Below are 11899 nucleotides of genomic sequence, written 5' to 3'. Positions count from 1 at the left end.
ATATATATATATGTATATATTTTAATATATATATATGTGTGATGAAAAGCAATCAATTGCACAAACCCCAATAACGGTGATGGTTGCTTGTAGCATTATGTTTAGTGTTTCTATATAAAAATGGTGCTCTGGGAAAAGCTCTATGGGGTAAGCATATGTTTGTCAGTAATTGTCTTTGAAAATTTGTTTCTAAAAAATGTTTTCTTCCCCTTCCCTCTTCTATTAAAATACAAAATACAGGTATAGGCTGCTTCATGTTTTGGAGTTTGATCCAAATCGCAGGCGCATGAGCGTCATTGTAGAGAGTCCCTCAGGTCAGTGATCAGAAGCTGCACAAGCTGTGGTTGAGAACATCTTAAATAGTATGTATAATTTCTGTTCTGTTTCTCTTTTTAGGGGAAAAGCTTTTATTCACAAAAGGAGCAGAATCTTCCATTCTTCCTCGTAGTAAGAGTGGAGAAATAGACAAAACAAGGATACATGTGGATGAATTTGCTTTGGTAAGTGTATATGCTTGCCCAGTAAGAAAATTCTTCTGGTACAAATTCTGTGACTTGGAAGTGAAAAAATTGAAGGTGACACCTACTTGTTAGATCAGAATCTTGTCTACTCTGAAGATAGTCTTTTGTTTTCTCACAGAAAGGACTAAGAACTTTGTGCATAGCCTACAGAAGATTCACACCTGAGGAGTATCAAGAAATTGGCAAACGCCTTCATGAGGCCAGGACTGCCTTACAGCAACGGGAAGAAAGATTAGCAGATGTATTCAACTTCATCGAAAGGGATCTGGAATTACTTGGGGCTACAGGAGTAGAAGACAAGTATGCAAGGAAGTTTCTGCTAACTACATGTGGCGAGTTTAGGATTTATAAATATAAATGTAACGTAATATGTGCCGTGAAAAACTCTCCTGCCACCACCAAAAAGTTTTGTGCTCTTCTTGTTTGGTGTGTTTTACTGCTCTTTGGACTGAGGAACATTCAAAACATGTACGAAGTGATTTTGGCCTAGCAATGACATACAATGTGCTTCATCAGAGGAGATTTAATGTACAGAAAAACGGAATAATTGCAGTAAATATTTAGGATAATGGCTAATTCCCTGAGGAATCTTCTATACGTAGCTACTTTACAAAGCATTCTGCTTGCGTGGCGTGTATTCTGTAGGTCAGAGGGTGCATTGCACACTGGAGTTTGCAGATGGAGCACTTAGAAGTTTTTCATGCACCACAGTAGATAGTAATTGTTGCAGAATATTTTAAAGCTTCTCAAATGCAGCATTGGTGCTTAATTTAAATTAAGATATGCTTATTGCAAACTTTTGACCACTTAGCAAGATTGAAGTTCAGTTTTTCTTACATGAAGGCCTTCATTTTACTTCTGGTAGCAGGATGTCATCTGCCAGACTGATTCTCGGAAAGTATACATAACGTTGAAAATGCAGTCTTAAATCATCATGACAGTAGGGTTACCAGACTAACATGATGTTACAGTGTGAACTCTTTTTTTTATAAAGTGTTTGATTGGTTATTTAAGATTTTTCTTGTTTCTAGACTGCAGGAGAAAGTCCAAGAAACAATAGAAGCGCTCAGGTTGGCTGGTATCAAAGTGTGGGTGCTCACTGGAGATAAGCACGAAACGGCTGTCAGTGTCAGTTTGTCGTGTGGACACTTCCATAGAACCATGAACATCCTTGAGCTTGTGCAGCACAAGTCGGACAGTACATGCGCAGAACAACTGAGGCAGCTAGCCAAGAGGTAAAATAACCGAGGTGTCGTTATCTCAGTGATGATCTTAGCTTGGTTTTCTTTTATTTTCAAATTTTATTATAATCTTTGATGTCAGACACATAAAGTTACCTTTTAAAAATGTGCTTATTAGTGTAACAATGGGCTTGAAGAAGCAGTCTATCTAACAGGCTAAATTCTGTATTTGTTTTATGGGTGACCATGTAGTTCATAACAAATTTGAATTTTTTCCATCACACCGATACGATGCCAACATTTTTGTCCCTGAATAGAATAAAGGAAGACCATGTTATCCAGCATGGACTGGTTGTGGATGGGACCAGCCTTTCTCTTGCACTCAGGGAACATGAAAAACTGTTCATGGAAGTTTGCAAAAACTGTTCTGCAGTGTTGTGCTGTCGCATGGCACCTCTTCAGAAAGCAAAGGTAAGTGAGAATATATCAGGGTTGTCTTCTAAGTATGTTTATGGTGCTTTGAGGAGGCAAGAATTTCTGGAACTGCTTTGGTGTTTGCCTGACCTTTTCTGTGATTTTTGAACCCTTGATAAATTCAGTTGATCTGGAGTAGTTTGCTCAGAAGTTTCTACAAGCATTTGTGAAAATTTGCGAGTGGATGGAGGAGTCAAAATACGGCCACTGTTCAAGAAAAATGTCAATCTTTCTTCAGACTCTTGAATGTTCTGTAAGGCAGAAGCTATCCTGATCACCTGTGTGCTTTCACGTTGCCTGTTCAATCACTTCTCCAAACCAAAAAAGCTCAACTGAAAATTCATGAAGCTGCTTCTCTAAAGATGTAAAAAATAGCCAGATTTGAAGAGGAAGTAAAAGGGAAGGCCTAGTCTCTAGGGCAATTTGCCTTAATGCTCTCTTCTAAGACCATTTTTCTTCCTGCTTAATTTTACTCATATACAGGTCAGATAAAATTCAAATTCAGGTTTTGTAATTTTTTTTTTATTCTAGAAAGCGAAGCTCTGAAGAGATACAATTATTCTTTCTTTTTGAATTCTTCTGTCTTCATTTTATGCTTCTCATTTTTTGGACTAATATGCAGTTGTATACCTCTACTGGTGTATTTTTTAATCATAGAATCATAGAATGGCCTAAGCTGGAAGGGACCTTAGAGATCATTTATACTTTTAGCATATCTTTATGCTTTAAAGGCTTTTTGAATGTTTTATTAAACGTTATTGCATGTAATAGTATATCTCTGAAAGGACACCGTTGCTCATTCTATTTTTACACCTTGTCAAAAAGCAAAGGAAAACCACATCTTTTTACCTTAAAGCACTGGGAAACCCTTATGTGAGGTGCTAGATGTGCAGAAGAGGGAAACTGCTTTACGATGGCATGGGTGACCTGTTCCGAGGTCACTCTTCCAGCTTCCAGCCTAATGATTCTTCAGAATCACTTTGTTATAAAACTGTGTATAAAGCTGTGTATAAAACTTGCTATAATACAAGTTTCATTGCGATGTTAAAAGGAAGTTACTTGTAACTACCTTGAGAAAAACAATATGTTGTATCTGTCCACTTTATGTACTCTTTTAGCTATAATTTTTGCCATCTTCTCTCTTTAAGGTGTAGTTATTTGCCTGTCTTGTGTCCTTGTTCTTACCTTTGTCATTTACCTTGATTTATAATGTGATTTATAATGCACTGCCAAATCTAGTACGTGGGAGCCGAGAATGCTTTCCTTATTTCTTTTCCTGTCCAGTAGATAAGCTCCATTATTTTCTGTGTTGTGTCATGAAGTACAGTAAAACCTGATTTTGATAGCAGAGGCTTTTTAGTTTTAAATGCTGAAGTATATAAATCCCTGAGGCAAGCACAGACCGACATGAGAGGGAAGGGTGAGGAAGGAAGCGTACGGGAGTTTAGCCTGGCCTGGCGTTTGTTTTTCTGCTGTAGGTACCATTTTGTGAGGTTTGTTCCAAGGTTAAGCTGGAACTCAGCTTAGTGTTTTCCACATTTTTTCCCTTTAATTTCAGTGGATGTTTATGTATGGCTAGTGGGCTCACTACTTCTTTTTGTGTATTTTCTGGCTTGGAAACCTTTTTAAACATCTTTCATGTCAGTCACTCAGAGTTGCCGCTGATTGCTGCTGTTAAAATTTGCCAGAGGATTTGTCTTGACCTTTTCACATGAGCTGTTCCCATGTCTAAATCACCACAGTCTTCGTATCTCCCGAGGACTGATGTGGGTGACAAGCTGCAGCCTTGCTGCCTCTTTAAGGCTGCTTAAGACCTAATGCTAAAGGTACTTGAAATAATTACCCCTTAGGAATGGGGAACCTTTCAACTTGAATATTAATACCTGCGATTAGGGACGTGTCCCCACAGTCACCTGACTGTGGATTTCTCGGAACTGTGGACAGTATTTCATCGCTGTGGTGCTCCTTGTGTGAAATGAGGAACTGCCCGTTTGAATCGGTGCCAGCTTAGACCTCAGTTATCTGAGTACAGTATTTGTGTCTACCTGCCTCATGCCATTATTGCTCTGTTGATATTTCTGCTTTGTTTTTTCTGGAACTTCAAGGGGGAAAATGCAGTATTTTTTCATAGGTAAATATTTTTTATTTTTAGAAAGCCTTCTGGACCTGCATTGCTTTACGACTGAATTAGTGAAGCTTCTACCTTTAGTCAGAGCTTTCTCAGAGGCTGATGAATTACTAATTGTCTTTAACCAAAAGCCTCATCTAAACAACTCCTCTCTATTTAGAATATTGTTGGCACTTAATTAAGGATCTTTTTCCTTTCTGTGGAGAGCAAGGTATCATTGCTCTTCTTCTGAGAATTTTAGAGCATTGTATATAAATAATATTTTTCCTCTTTCTGTCCTATCTTCTGTGTTTTCAACTGAGAATACTCCATTGGTGATAATGTGGTTGCTTTGAAAAGAAACTATTTTCTTTAATAACAACCTGTATTGATCTTTATGCTAATATGCTGTTTTTTCAGATTCCTCTTGTACACTGGTTAGTTCTGTTAATAGAAAATGTGAAGAATCTGGACATGTCTAGTAAAGGGCATTAAATCTAGATTGCTCCCTAAGTAAATTTTTGGTTCCCACTTTTACTTGGCTGTTTATTATGGTAAAGCACTAAATTAAGGGTTGTAAAAAAATATCTAAATAAGAACAGCAAAATAAACTCAAGACAGGCATGATATTTAAATAAGACTTGTGCTGCAAAGCAAGCAGCTTTTTCTAAAGGGGCAGTGAAGTGATGCGTGTGATATGCTGAAGATGTTTTTTCCCAGAGTGTGCACATTTGTAAAACCTATTAATTATATTTACAGGTAGGTAACTAACTAAGATATTTGAGATTTAGTGGCATGATTTGTCGGTAGACTGTGTCTAATCTCAGAAATTTCTGCCCTTTGTTTGTGTTTTTTTTTTCCAGGTAGTGAGACTATTAAAAACGTCTCCAGAGAAACCTATAACATTAGCGATTGGTGATGGTGCTAATGATGTGAGCATGATTCAGGAAGCGCATGTTGGCATAGGTAACTTCCTTTTGTCAGAAGAGAAAAAAGCAAAGAAGATGCAAATTGTAGTAGAGGATTAGATCATTAAAAGCGTTTATAGACAGCTAAACCTGTAATGATTTTGCACCTGAGAATGACAGGGCATTCATCTGAGTCATCCGTTGTACCGTGGTTTTAGTGAAATTTAAGATTTAGTGGCTGTTTACTTTCAGGAGACTTAGGTTTATTGTGTAGTCTATCAGTTATCAGAAGTCCTGCTTAATGCTGCTGTAAGAACACCAAAGATTCTCTGTAACCAGAATCTCGGAAGTAATCTGCTCCAGGTATTGGAAGTGGGTATCTCTAACTTCAGACATTGTCAGCTTTTAAGTTCTTGTGTATACTGGCCCTTTAAGCCTGTATTTGCGCTAAACTGCCACTGTTTGCACCCTGTCTGTATTGCTGCAGAAATGCCATTTGGGGCTAGTTTGTCTCTGAGGAGAAGGCTTTCCCTGTAGCTCTTGAGAGGCTGCTCTTGATTCTCAGCTAAGTTTGGTCGTTGACTCTTGTTCTCTGTTACCTGGCCTGGACCTTCTTTAAAGTTGTCTGGCTTTTTTTTTCTGCTGTGTTATATAACTGAGTACAAATAATAGATATAACTGAATTGGCACCATCACATAGTATTTTAATATTTCCTTTCCTGACTTTGGGTGGTGTTTGCAGTTGGAAATGGCTGAAGGTTCTTGCCTAAGGTATGTCGGCATATTCAGTCTGTCACCCTTCGTGGGTGAAAAGATCCAGGTGATGTTTATCGTGTGGCCCTGATCTTTAAGACCAGCAGTATAACCTGCTTGACAGGGTTACACACCAATAACAAATGATGCTTTATTCTACAGCTAGTTTGTCAACTAAATGAAGTTTATTAAAAATAAAATTAGCCAAGTTTTTATTGCAATTTGTAGCATATTAGGCACTGCATGTATGCTGGTTAGAACTAACAAGTTTTTGCCTTTGAGAGTGACAGGTTCTTTAGGCTTTTTTTTTTTTTTCCCCCCCTTCAAAAGTAGCCAGCACTTTTAAGTGTCTGGTTTTCAGGAATCCTGGGCCACTTTTCTTCTATAAAAGAGCATTTTGTGTTCTCTGTGTATGCTTATCCTAATCTTAATAGATTAGAAATGAATTTGTGTTCAGCTATGACAAGTGACGAGCATTGTCAGTCCGTCACATTAAGTAAATTTTTATTGTAAGAACAGCATTTCTTTCATTTTTCTGTTGAGTCTAGGTCATCTATAGTTCCCAGAAAGTACTCTAAGAAAAACCTCGCTAAAGTAAAATATACTAAGTGAATTGGTAGATGATGGATTGACAATGGTTTGCTTGGTTTGGGAATTTTGGTTTTGTATGAGTGTTGTTATTACTTTATCTTCCCGTAAATCTTTTCTTAACCATAGCTTACAGAAATAGTATTATTTTTCTTTTATTATTTTTTTTTAGTTTGAATCAGCTTCAGATGAGCAAATTCCGTTAGTTGTGTCAGGAATAATGCCTTCAGCAACTTTCAGTTCCGAAATAAGTCTTCATAATGTCCAAACGCAGGAAAGCAGAACTGTAGCTTCAGATGTATGTTGTTGGGTTTTTTAAACTTTAATTTTTATAATGTTAAACCTGATTTATGTTTTGTTTCCCAAATGTTACAGGAATCATGGGTAAAGAAGGACGACAAGCTGTAAGAAATAGTGACTATGCAATAGCACGGTTTAAATTCCTCTCCAAGTTGCTTTTTGTTCATGGGCACTTTTACTATATTAGAATAGCAACCCTTGTACAGTACTTTTTTTATAAGGTAAGTCTTTAAAGAGTGCCAGTAAAGCTCACAAAAGAAATATGTAACTTTTTCCCAGCAAGAAATTTATTTCAGATCTAAGATTTTTGCTGGGAACGAGTTAAATATCTCTATTCAAACAAGTTTTCTGGTGGCTTTTTTCTTTTATATTTTACAAGCAAATTCAATAGTTTAGCTGTGATATTGTTTCGTATTTCCACCTAGAAATAAGGTTTTAAATACTGCAGTTTCCCTGGGCTGAAAGGCAGACATGTTTGCTCCCTGAAAGCATTATTACTGGCCTGAAATTAAATACATTCATCAGCAAGATGTAAAAGTATAACCTGGAATCCTGGCCTGCAGTCTTTGAAATGCCAATAACGTTTGTTTGTTTGTTTGTTTTGTTTATTGGTGTCAAAGTTCACTATCCCAGTTGAAATTTATCTGAGATTCTAGCACTGGCCACCAAGCCACGTTTTTTTGTCTGATAATTGCTTTCATTTAAAGATAAGTGCGTGGTGTTAGGGTTTGGTTTCTGTTTCGTATATTCCCATGCAGAAAGCTCACCTGAGCAAGACACAGGCTTTCTTAAATGAAATCATAGAATCATAGAATGATTTAGGTTGGAAGGGACCTCAAAGATCATCTAGTTCCAACCCCTCTGCCATGGCAGAGGCATCTCCCACTAGACCAGGTTGCTCCATCCTCCATCCAGCCTGGCCTTGAACCCTTCCAGGGATGGAGCATCCACAACCTCCCTGGACAGTCTGTTCCAGTGCCTCAGCACCCTCAGGGTAAAGAACTTCCTTGTATCTCACCTAAACGTACACTCTTCCTGCTTCCACCCATTACCCTTCATCCTGGGACTGGACTTGATGATCTCAGAGGTCTTTTCCAGCCTCACTACCGGCCCTTGTAAAAAGTCCCTCCGCAGCCTCCTTGCAGGCCCCCTTCGGGCACTGGCAGGCTGCTGTAAGGTCTCCCTGGAGCCTTCTCCAGGTGAACAAGCCCAACTCTCTCAGCCTGTCCTTGTAGGAGAGGTGTTCCAGCCCTCTGACCATCTTGGTAGCCCTCTGCTGGACTCACTCCAGCAGCTCCCTGTCTTTCTTGTATGGGGGGCTCCCGAGCTGGACGCAGTGTTCCAGGTGGGGTCTCACAAGGGCAGAGCAGAGCGAATGTGTAAACTGTTTTGCAAAGAAAATTCTTAAAAAGAAACTGAGGGGAAAATAGATGGATTTTTCCTCCTTTACTAGTACTTGTACTCCCATAATGAGAGATGTTCATCAAGCACATAGAGTTTTTAGGTTTTGCAGGTTCGTTGCACCAAACAAAATACACTCTGGAGCAAAGCATAGTGCTTCACTTTGCCAAGTAAATGCTGAAATGCTTTATGCTCTTCCTGTGTATTTTTACCACCTTGAAAGAGCAATTTTTTGTAAGGTTGCAGGACATCTACTGAGGACTAACTGTTTCCTTCACTTTTCTTTTTTCAGAATGTGTGCTTTATTACACCACAATTTTTATATCAGTTCTTCTGTTTGTTTTCACAACAAGTGAGTATCAGATGCCTTGTATCTTGGCAATGTATATAAAATGCTCAGGGTAGATAGCTAAAAATATGGGCAAGAGCTACCCAGGAGCAGCACAGATTTTACACTTAAATATCCAGCTTTGCTTTCTGTGTTTGATAGCTTGATGTTACTAGATGGCTATGTGAGTGTAGCTTTTTTTCCTAACTAGTAAATTCACGTAATTAATAAACTGTTGCTGCTGTTAGTGTGCCAATAAATTTTAATTAATATAAACAACTTTTTCCTTACAAGACTCAATCATTTTTGTTTCCATTTTCAGACGCTCTATGACAGTGTATACCTGACTTTGTACAATATTTGTTTCACTTCCTTGCCTGTCCTCATATACAGTCTTTTTGAACAGCATGTGCATCCGCATGTATTGCAGAGTAAACCCGTGCTCTATCGGTATGTACATCTCACGTATATTTTCACGGTAGCACATCATTTGGAACAACGGTTGCATCTGCAGAAGTCTAAACTTGCTATTATTTATCCTTACAGTATTTTTACCTACAGTTTATGCAATTTTACTAACTGTCATGATGAGGAAGAACTGCAGCTACATAGTTTTCATCCCAAAAGTTAATTAAAATGAGTATTTTAAGACTAACATCTTTTCATGGCAGGCATGTTAAGACTGGAAGAGAACTGAGCCACTTGATGGGCTGACATGATTGGCAGAGTTCTCCTCCATTACATGTAGGAGGTGAAAATCACACGGACACACAAATGAAAAACTAGGACACTCTGGTTAGGGGAATCACCACGGAAAATGCTTTACTAAGAGGGGAAATGATTTCCTGTGGAATTAGATGTCCTCCCAGTGGTAGCATGTTGCACTGCATACTGCTTTTTTGGAGAAAAAAAATATGTATTTTTGTTAAGAGAAGAGATGTCTCTTAGATGTTTCTCATTTCCTAAAGGTCTTTTAAGCAGAGCAAGAGGCAAGTATCAAGCGATCTGGCTTTTTCTTCCTCTTGCAATTTCACCTCCAGGGAAAAGAATTCTAGTTTGTGCTATTCTGAGTTTGACCCAGTAGAGACCCTTGCCATTGGTGATCCCTGCGTAAAGCAGAGGCAAATCATGAGAACTCGGAGTTCTTTTTTTTGCTCATGATTTATGTATTTTTCCATGTGTCAGCATTCGTTAAATGTATCTTGGTGCAGTTGAAAGTTACATTTATTCAAAGCAGTCACAGTCATGCAGTGTGAATAACTGATGGGTTGTATAAAGAGAATCTGAAATCCAAAATCTGTTTTATTTCTGCAGAGACATCAGTAAAAATTCCCATCTGGGGTTTAAACCATTTCTTTACTGGACCATCTTGGGCTTCTTTCATGCATTTGTTTTCTTTTATGGCTCGTATCTTCTAATGGGAGAAGACACTTCCCTGCTAGGAAATGGCCAGGTATATCATAAGAATTATTCTACCACTATATTTTTTGTGATATGTCTTAATACTTTAAAAAAAAACCAACCAAACCTGTGTCAGAAGAGTCTTAAGATACATTTTTATTTATTTATTTTTATGAATTACAATAACTACCAAAGATGCCTTGCCATTATTCATATGTGCTCTCAAGAGTGACAGTTCTTTGTGTGGAAATTGTAGGGCATGTTGTCAGAAAGCACATGTTCATGAATAACATATCTTTCATGGTAATGAATGTATTATAGTAGTCTTAAACTTCGCTTTATTTTATATGCTGTTTTTGTCAAAATCATATGGCATAACTTCAGTAAATGAGAATTCATATTAATTCAAAACTTGTTTTGAGTTGGACTTAATTGCAGTGTCAGAGTGACTTCTCTTTGGCTTCTCTTATAAAATTAGGCTTAAATCTGAAAGTTGCCAAAAGTCTTAGAGCTTCTCCTGAAAATGTACTGTTTTAATTACTCGGAATTTTTGAAACTCAAGTGGTGCAAGCTGGTTTGAAATTATACTTCTTATTCAATAAATGCTTTTAAGACAATAACTTAATGAAATCATCTTTTAAAGATGTTAAAATACACAAGGGAATTTCTGTACAAAAACCTCTAAAGCTCGGATGAAACCATTACAAGTTTGCTTCCTCATTTTCCCTGGTCCTCAGTTAGTCAATACAGTTTAGAACAATTAGGTGCTGACTTTTTTTCTTCTCTCATAAAACAAGAGTAGTGATGCAAAAATACGTTAGCTTCTCTGATTATGCTGTTCTTACTACTGACACGAAGCGCTTGCCGATTCTCACGTAGCGCTTCCTCGAGTTACGGCACGAGGTGCAAAACCAGCATCGAGCTGAACTCACGGTGGTCGCCTGGAGTTGATAAGGAGTGAGCATGAGCTCGGGAAGTTCAGCCAAAATTAGGGTCTCCTCCATGTACGGATGTACAGACAACAGCCAGAATTGTCCTGAGTGACAAAAATCAGAGAGTGTGGGAACTGGGGCTGCATCCCTGCAGAGAAGGGAGTGGTGCAGCTGGAGTACCTGTTTTACCATGAAATGTTTGATAAGAATGCTAAAATAGTTGTGCTTTAAGACTAAAATGACTCTTCCAGCTGAGGCGTGAGTGTGTCCTCTCTTTCCATTTGTTACAAGCCTGTGTGACTTGGAAGTTCTTGTGATTGCTAAAGGACCTCCAGCAGTCTTCTAATGAAGCACTTCTAACTGCTGTGCCACTGTCTCAGTGGTCAAAGCACCTCGCTTCCAAATTGGTTAGAAAACATCCACGCAGCAGGAACAGGCCACTTTTCATTGTGTTTAGTAACAAATGTTTAGTTTAGGGGACAGATTATATTCTATAAGTCTAGACTAGTGTGTTAATGTAGACTTTATGGAGAAGATTCTTTTAGTGGTTTCTTGTACAAATTACCCTTGAGATATTATTTTAAAATATACTTAGTGAATGAGCATACTAGAAATAAAGTTTTCAGATGCCTTTTAGCTTCTCATGTTTCATGCAATGAGACTTAAAAGTCTTAGAATTTCTTTGGAATTACTCTATACCTCTGCATGTTTGCTAAAAAGATCAGAACTGGTAGGACTGTGTGTTGCAGTAAAATATCTGCAGTGCATGAAGTATGCTGCAAATTTCATGTGTGCCTGACAAAGCCAAAGTTAAGGGCAAGAGAAACTCACGTACTGCTGAGGTGCTTTCTTGTAAGAAGTCCTCAAGAAGCGATCGCTTTGTTCAGATGTGTGATACAGGGTAGTGTTAGTGCAAGGCCTCACGTTTTCATCCCAAATCCTCAGGTGTGGAGCAAAGTGAGACAGAAGAGATTGTAATTAATTTGTTAATGCTGGTGGTTTGTT

General features: G+C 38.1%; 1 protein-coding gene across 1 annotated transcript in view; it reads left to right on the top strand.

Moving 5' to 3' along the window:
- Window positions 1-240: 240 nt before the first annotated feature.
- Window positions 241-11899, top strand: part of ATP11B (ATPase, class VI, type 11B) — a gene marked incomplete at its 5' end in the record, with an annotated part of 30221 nt that continues 18562 nt past the window's right edge. Inside the window, 10 exons of the mRNA XM_009869642.1 lie at window positions 241-314; window positions 397-500; window positions 640-821; window positions 1553-1756; window positions 2020-2173; window positions 5147-5249; window positions 6908-7053; window positions 8526-8585; window positions 8884-9011; window positions 9876-10014. Coding sequence (XP_009867944.1) covers window positions 241-314; window positions 397-500; window positions 640-821; window positions 1553-1756; window positions 2020-2173; window positions 5147-5249; window positions 6908-7053; window positions 8526-8585; window positions 8884-9011; window positions 9876-10014 — 1294 coding nt within the window. The remainder of the gene's footprint in view (window positions 315-396; window positions 501-639; window positions 822-1552; window positions 1757-2019; window positions 2174-5146; window positions 5250-6907; window positions 7054-8525; window positions 8586-8883; window positions 9012-9875; window positions 10015-11899) is intronic.

The sequence above is a fragment of the Apaloderma vittatum genome, unplaced genomic scaffold (genome assembly GCF_000703405.1).
Source record: "Apaloderma vittatum isolate BGI_N311 unplaced genomic scaffold, ASM70340v1 scaffold17515, whole genome shotgun sequence".
Classification (NCBI taxonomy): Eukaryota; Metazoa; Chordata; class Aves; order Trogoniformes; family Trogonidae; genus Apaloderma; species Apaloderma vittatum.
The sequence above is the reverse complement of the archived record's forward strand: the minus strand, read 5'-3'. Positions and strand labels throughout refer to the sequence as shown.